We start from the raw sequence: 8,393 nt of genomic DNA, 5'->3' as shown, positions 1-8,393 counted from the left end.
TGTTTTATACAGACAAAATTAAGTTCTAAGGAGTTACTTTTTATCAATAACTGAAACAGCAGAAATGCTTCCAAAAACATACCCAAAACCATGTATTAGGCTAGAATCAGAACCAACAGAGCTGTCTCACACTGACTACTTTACATGAGAGCCGAGTCACCAAAGTGACAGTCTCTTTAAGTGAAAAGGAGGAAAACAAGGGATTAAAGTAGCCAAGAGACAGACAAACACTAGCAACATACTTGTAGGAGAGAACTGAAAGAGGGATAAAGGGGGATTTTTACATGCAGTGGCTAGAAGCAGGACTCTTAAGAAAATGCTTCCTCTTTGCTCCTCTTGTTTCTGGGGAAACAGGAAACTGCAGATAGCTGCTACAGGAACAATTCTGATCATTAACGGCAGGATCCTGAAACTGCTCTGCACAAACGGAAAAGGCAGGGCAACCTGGCTCTGGCAGAAGGCAGGTGACCACATTCACTACAGCTGTGCCATGATAGTGCATGGCACCAGCTGACGGACTCTTCTTGGTGGTTCAGCGTCTGACAAACATCCACCTACAGACCAGGACACGTCCCTTCTGCCAGTTACCCGCAATAACGTGCGGTGTGCATCGGTCCGCATGGATTCCTCCTCTGCATGGGCCAGGTCTGAGCTGTGAAATAAATAAATAGGATAAGAAAATAAGGAAACTTATCTCAGAGCTCTGCCTGAGCCCATTCTACTCACTTCACCCAGGTTGTTTCGTTCATATGATAGTCTACAGTAGTTCAGGTGCTGTCTGCTGGCTGTATCCCCAGGAAAGCCGTTCTGGTCACAAAGTAAGAGAATGAGAGCTACAGTGCAACAGTTAACTCACTTGCTTTAGATTTCATCTCAAACACAGACCATATGGAATGCCTTGATATAATTTCTGAGTTTCTACATGTCTGTTTTCCAAGCTTCTGTTTTTTGTCTGTGCAAGAAATGAGCACCATTTCTGTAGAAAAGGTGCCATCATCTTTTTCATGCAGCCCTTAAAGTAGCCACACTTTTTTTCTTGACTCAGAGCATATAGTCAGATCATACTTTGTGAAAATAAAACCAAACCATTAAATATTGAAATAAGTTTAAAGCATTGTTGGAAACATCTCTTCATTGCACTATGTTAAAGCCATATAATTAAATAGCTTTTCTTCTTTTCCCCCTAGATGATCAGAGCTACAAACTTTCCCCTTTTGTCCACTGCTGACACGCTTGGCTTCTCTGTATTAAGAAACTTCCGGAACTTTTCAAGTAACTGTATGTCCTGATTTTGGCTGGGATAGAGTTAATTTTCTTCTTAGTAGCTGGTACAGTGCTGTGTTTTGGATTTAGTGGGAGAATAATGTTGATAACACGCTGATGTTTTAGTTGTTGCTAAGTAGCACTTAAGGACTTTTCAGTTTCCCATGCTCTGCCAGCAAGCAGGTGCACAAGAAGCTGGGAGGGAGCAGAGCTGGGACAGCTGACCCGAACTAGCCAAAGGGATATTCCGTACCATGGAACGTCATGCCCAGTATATAAACGGGGAGCTGGGGGGAGTTGGCCAGGAGAGGCGGATCGCTGCTCTCGCATCAGTCAGCGGGTGGTGAGCAATTGCATTGTGCATCACTGGGGTTTTTTTCCCCCTCTTTTTTTATTCTATTCCTTTTCATTACCATTATTATTATATTTCATTATTATTGTTAGTATTACATTTTACTTTAGTTATTAAACCATTCTTATCTCAACCCCTGAGTTTCACCTTCTTTACCAATTCTCCTCCCCATCCCACTGGGAGCCGGGGGGAGTGAGGGAGCAGCTGCGTGGTGCTCAGCTGCTGGCTGGAGTTAAACCACAACACTATACTTCTGTTATCCCTGTGCTTGTTCAGATAGTGTAATAGAAGGGCTGGGCTTTTTTCCTTCCTTTTTTCTAATTAAGGAAACATCCAACAAAATGCTGTTTAACACCTGATGTTAACTTTCTCTCATCAAGTTTCATAAGGCATGTATAATCCAACACATATTGTATACATTAACATTTCAGGGGTAGAATACTTCAAATGTTATCACATCCAAAAATAAAATCAGGGTTTGCTGAGGTAAGGAAAGATCTCATCATCAGAAGCAGGTGAATTAACACACTAGAGAAGACAGCATTCATAATCAAATTTGCTAGTCAGTGAGTCACATCATCCTACAAAATGTGAAACGTCCATTTCTCTAGACTAACAGGCATATGCCACCCACTGCCTTCACTGCAGCTACAGTCCGTTGTTTTCCCAAAACCAAAGTTGTAACAGAAAAAGGGAAAACTATCATTGCTTTGACCTGACAACGGAGGAAAAAGTAAATGTTTTGGCTGAAAAAAGCCCAGGAAGCCTTCCACAGCTTTCTAAGGGTTTGCCTTAAACATAGAAAAAAAAAAATAAATTATTCGTGAAACTTTTTGGAAAGTGAAAACAGCCTTAAGTAGTTTTAAATGACATGATCCCTGTTTACCTCAATGATTTCACAAAAAATTTCATTGCAATTGTTAGTTGCTGCTAGGACCCAGCTTTTGTAGTATTTTGAAACTATGGTACCCAGGCCTACGACTTTATTAAAAGCATAAAAATTAGACAAAAATCAACAGAAAACCATTGAGCATCTATGACAGTTCTTGTTGAATGGCAAAGTTAAAACATCTGTGATGAACTGTAGTTCCACAGTGCACAACCTCTCTTATCCAGGAGGCACTAAATGTTTCTTCATATCTTCCACATGAAACAGCATTTGCAAAGTAGATACCAAATTAATTCTGCTCACTTGCAACCGTTTTAGTTACCTACAAACAATACAATTTAGATCTAGTCTGGGGAGAAAGAAGGAAACAGTGGTGGTTGAATAAAGGACAAAAGTGTTAACTTTGCGAAATTATTTATACATTTCTAAAAAAAAACGTTTCTACGTCTTGGTTACTTACGATGTCATGTGCACTTAAATAGCAGAGGATGTCCTCCAGTGAGTCATAAACTCGCTTCAGTTCATTTCACCTTTATCTGCACTAAGTTCAATCCCCACCACCCAACAGCTAAGTATTTCTGCCTGCCCATTTAAGTAACATTTCTGAAAACAGAATTATCAAATGAAACAGAGACACAGCTTGTTAAATCACTGTTAAAAACAGAGTTTGTGCAAGTTCCCTCACCCATAAAGTTTACCTGGTTTTTAGCTGCTGTACATACTTTAGAAAACATCCATACTACGGTGTTACATGGCAAAAAGACAGAAGCAGGATTTCCCTGACAGGAGGGGCAGGGTAAAGAAGCCACTTCTTCACTATCAAATCACTCTTTTCCTCTTGCAATAGGCAGTTGATCCGACTCAAATATTCTTTAAACACAGTTGATATAGCTTCCACTTGATGGAATACTTGCTGGTCCTTTCAAACTCAGTTGTTCTCCATTAGTATAACCGCTAATTATCCAATCAGACCCTCCTTCCTGAGAAAAATGCTCAGCTAGGCACAGAGCTCACCTAAAAGGCAAATACAAAGCATCTGCACTGCAAAATGATTCACTTCATGCATGTATACTAATTATGCAGGAAATATAAGTTAGTCTAAGCATTTATGTGTGGAAAAAAAAAAGTAGGCATTTTTGTAACCTCAAGACTGGTTATGATTGACATCTAAGAAAATTAAAATCCAATTAATTTTAATTCATCTAGTTGTTGAGATTCCTGCCAATGTGTCTCTATATAGCAAATTACACCACATTACATTTGTAACAAAGGAAGGTTTAGGTTCTCTTTAGTACAGTTGTATTATTACAAAGCTACAAAGGAATGGATTTTGCAGACTTGACACTGATTTTATTTTTAATACTGAATTATGCATTCCTGAAAGCACCCACTGAAATTGTAAACTTGCACTTATTAGAAATGGAGGAATTGTCAACTGCAATTCCTCTCAGTCAGATCCCTTACTTGCTTCCACACTATAAAGCAATTTAAAAAAACAATGAAGCATACCCAAAAAAGCAGAAAGTGACAAATGAAAATACAACAGAAAAAGCTAACTTTAATCTGTGGCTTCCACCTCACATGATACATTTAACAAAAAGTATACTTTTTTGTTTCTACCAATAAACACACAGCTCATAAAATATTGAACATTTTCATCTGCATAGTCACTCACAACCTCCAACAGGTGTAAAATAAACGCTTTGCCTGCTTGTACAACAGCAAAACAAAATACAACATATACCATCGGAATCCATTCTGCCTCTCACTACAGTGAGCTAACAAAAAACCAGTGTTTTCTTCATGTCATTTCATCAATAATGCTACACATAGCTGCATCTTTGTCTAAAACCTGATCTCTCTTGCCACCAGAACGCTCTCTCTGCTTTTCACTCTGTCCAATACAGTTGCTGCCATCATCAGTATCCATTGTTTCCGCTTTCACTCTCAGTCCTCCCTCTGAATGAGGCAGATCATCAGGCAAGGAAGCCAGGCAGTTCTGAATCATCTCTACAACTCGCTCTAAGTGCTTCTGAAATCGCTCTGCTGTTTCCAAACGCTGACGTTTCTGCACCTCCATCATGACTCTCAGTGTCTCCCTAGCTTGGTGAGGGCGATACTCATTTATAAGATGATGGACGTGAACAAAAAGCAGTTTCAAGTCTTCCAGTTTCTCCTCTCGCTTTATACTCCCTGGACTCCTTATCAAGATATCCAAGAGGTCCAAAAAGTTGACCAGGATAGACATATTAAGTTTTCTTAACTCCTTCTTGTGATCAAACTGCATAGGATGTAACCGTTCAATACCCTGGCTCTCCAAGGGTCGAATAATCAGATCATCACATTGAAACTGATTACCAAACATCATATAACTGTCTTTCACAGGTGGAGGTGGCTTTGGAGCCAGGCCTTTACGGATATTTTCATCAGTATATTCTTTTATATATTGCATTGGAGGCGGAGGAAGGGCACTCACTTGCTGAGGTTCACCCATTTTTGCCAGATGAGAACACCTAGGGAATGTCCCAAGAAATACATGTTAAACAATTTGTGTGACAACCTCATCATATAAATAGAAACAAAGGCAACATAAGACAGCTGGCTATGAGAAAATGAGCCAGAAGAAAGCCATCTCAACGTGTAGAAAACAGGAAACTCCCGAACAAATCCATGTTAGCTTTTCACTAAGGTATGCTTTTAGCAGGATTAACTTCCCTAGAAGCACATAAAGCATTCATTTCTCGAACCATGAAACACCAGCCTGTAAACAGAGCAGCCACAGGAAGAGAGGAGAGAACCCCTTCCCTAGCTGAGGCCTGGCCCGCTAACACCGTGCCCCGCGAGAGAGGAAACCGCGCAGCCCGGCGGCGGGCCAGCACCGCGCTCAGGTGAGGATGCGGCCTCGCGCCCCGCGTCCGCGTCCACAGCCGCCGCCGCCGCCCTGCCCTGCCCTGCCCTGCCCTGCCCTGCCCTGCCCCGGGCCGGGCCGGGCCGGGCCAGGCTCTGGGAAGGCCCAAGCCCCGCCGCGGGTTCGCCAGGCCACTGCTGAAGAGAGAAGACGCCATCGCCGACCAGCCACGTACCCCGCGGAGGAGACAGCCCCGCTCCGCGCCCGCGGCCCTCAGCACAACGGCCGACACCCCGCTTCCGGCCAGCGGCCCGCTTCCCTTCTCCTCCATTGGCTCGCCGACCTCGGGGCGGCACTCTCTGATTGGTCCTCCCGAACACCGGTCAGAAGCTTCCTCCACTCAACGCAGGAGCTCCGTCGGGAGGCGGTGCCAAGCACCACGGGACGGGGCGGGCCGTTGCTGAGTGAGGAGGGCGGCGTGCGCGTTACGGCGCGGGCTGCTGGGCCGTGCTGCCCGGCCACGGCCCTGCGAGGCGCTGCCCTGTCCCGGAGGTGGGGGGGGGCCGGGGACGCATCCCGACTGCTGTTGTGGGGCTCCTAGGAGTGTGGGGCTCCCTCACCAGAAGCCGCTCCTGAGGCGGCAAGGCCAGAGGCCTGTGGGAGCGGGAGCGACCAGCCCGGCGTTTGCAGGCCTGGGGGCCGCGCTTGGAGACTTCCCCGCTGCGGTGAAATAGTGTTTGGAGGCAGGCGCTTGGGTCCGTGCGTCCCTGCTGCTGGGAAGTACGGACTGCTTTAAAGGAACATATTTAGATCGGGATCTGGCAACACAATTCTTAAACATTAACCACTGAATTACATAGTGATCGTGTAGTGTGTGATCGTGCGGTATGTAGTGATCATATGGTATGTAGTGCTTCCACACATCAGAAACGCCGGCATTACCCCGGTCATGAAATGAAAATGTTACCCTGGAAAGTGTTCACATCGTACATTCAGCTGAATGCACTACACCTGGCCACATAAAGACTTTAACAAGCAGCTGGGCTCCATTGTTTTTCTTTCAGTTTTGTTTTAGGAGAAGTTAAAGGAAAAATCGTGGATTTAAGTTTTTCACCTTGTGGATCACGGGGGGTTGGGCTTGCTGGCATCACCTCTGCAGGAATTTCTCCCTGAAATGGCCAACAGGAAAGGATTTTTGACAGTTGGCCATTTATGTCCCGTTTTCTCTGTTCCTCAGCAGATGGCAGCAATGGCCTTTGTCTGACAGGGACGCGTTGCGTGCACACGCAGTATCATTTGCAGATTCACTTTTCGGGATGGATCATTTCACCAAAAAAAAGTTTCGAATGAATGATAATTACTTTGGATCCTCTTAATTATTTCTAAAACAATGCAAAGAAACTCCAGAATAGTTAGGTTTATTTGACTAGAAAACCTGAAAAAATTTACAGCTCACATTTTACTGAATATCTGAATATATATTTAAATATTCCAAGCAAAACAGCACTCTACAATTGACAGTGAGTGCAACCCTGGCTGCAAAATAGGCTGCTCTATTTTCATTTGTAAGCAAAGTATATTTTGGGGAGGAAATGACCCCCTTGGAGACATTTGTTCTCAGATGATGTAGCGAGTGTCTGTCACATAGGAAGCAACTTTAGTGAACTTGCTGAAGAAGTCTCTCCCGTTATGAAGTTCGATGCCGTTGTTCTCTGGCAGTGCTGTACAGTATTTACACATTTTACATGATATTGCTGATTAATTATTACATTGTTTCTTAGTCTCATATCTCTTCATTACTTAGTCTGAGTTAAAGGTTTGTCCTTTATATTCACACAGATTGATGTCGTCAGTGGGATTATAGTTTAGTATTTATCCATGTATATGTATATATGGATATGGCCTATATTATGTTTTCAAATATAGGCTCAAGGATTTTTTTTTTTTTAAGTAACTGGGCCTCAATTTATGCATATTGTCCAAAGGAGGGTATTCTTGCCATTTGGTAATGACTTACAACTTTGATTTAGGGAAAACAGACAGTAAATTGATCTGGGCACAATCTGTATTTGTCAATAGTCTCTAGACTGACAGATCTGATGCCATCTGATATCTGAAGCAGTATCTTCACACTTTCTGCCCTTGATGCCATTGATTCTACTTAAGAAGTGAGACAAAGGTCCTCACATTAAGGATTTTGTGGTGCCCCAAGATGTAAATTAATCTAGTGTTCTTTTCAGAAACACATTCATACGGACTGAAATGTCACGAGTGTGAATGGCTTGCTCAGACCCAGGAGCCTGGGTACAGAAAGCTCTTATTCTTTGTGCAGAAATATCCTAATGGGCAGCCATGGTGGGCAGCACAGTGTAGAAGAAATGTAACAGCATAAAGTGGTTTGCCCATATTGTGTTCAGTTTTCAGCATTTCACTGGACCTGGGCTAACCATCCCTTTGAAACGTAGGAGTTGTGCTAGTACACAGTCTGTTAGTAAGAGCCACCTTTAAGAAAACTGGAAGGCACAAAAGGTAATTTGATTCTAAAATAAATATTGTATGCTTTAATTATTTTGACAAGACTTAAAAAAACCAAACAAGTTAAAGAATGAAGAAGTTTAAAAAGTTGCCACCAGTTGCCACTTCCCTACCACGGCTATGGAACTTAGGTTTTCCGCAGAGTGAAGGAGTGCTTTGGGTGCAGGCATTGAACTGGGACTCTGGTAGTCTCCCGTGTCACAGGCTTGGTGTTTGACACAAACCAGTCATTCAAACTCTCCATGTTAAGCCACAAGATCCTTTGGGATCAGCAGGAAGATTAAAGAGACCTTTAATCTTCATTCACAAAATCAAAATACTATACCACATTGCTTCTTTCATCAGCTGGTGATCTTGTCAGTTGAGAATCTAAACAGTTCGGAGCAGAAAATCATGTACTATCAGCCAGAGCAATCTGAGATGGCTTATCTTTTTTTTTTCTTTTAACATGGTGGTTGTTTCTAAGTACTACTTGAACACATCCAAATAATCATTTTGAAGAAGCG

The 8,393-nt window shown here is 42.9% G+C and overlaps 1 protein-coding gene across 1 annotated transcript; it reads right to left on the bottom strand.

The window, feature by feature from the left end:
• Positions 1-3,842: 3,842 nt before the first annotated feature.
• On the bottom strand, positions 3,843-5,611 carry MED7 (mediator complex subunit 7). Its single transcript, XM_050905523.1, has 2 exons — positions 5,588-5,611; positions 3,843-5,017 (listed from the first exon to the last, which is right to left on the bottom strand). The coding sequence occupies exon 2, from the start codon at positions 4,996-4,998 to the stop codon at positions 4,306-4,308; it is 693 nt and encodes a 230-aa protein (XP_050761480.1). The 5' UTR covers positions 4,999-5,017; positions 5,588-5,611; the 3' UTR covers positions 3,843-4,305.
• Positions 5,612-8,393: the final 2,782 nt, after the last annotated feature.

This window comes from Gymnogyps californianus, chromosome 14 (assembly GCF_018139145.2).
Source record: "Gymnogyps californianus isolate 813 chromosome 14, ASM1813914v2, whole genome shotgun sequence".
In the NCBI taxonomy this organism is placed as follows: domain Eukaryota; kingdom Metazoa; phylum Chordata; class Aves; order Accipitriformes; family Cathartidae; genus Gymnogyps; species Gymnogyps californianus.
The sequence above is the reverse complement of the archived record's forward strand: the minus strand, read 5'-3'. Positions and strand labels throughout refer to the sequence as shown.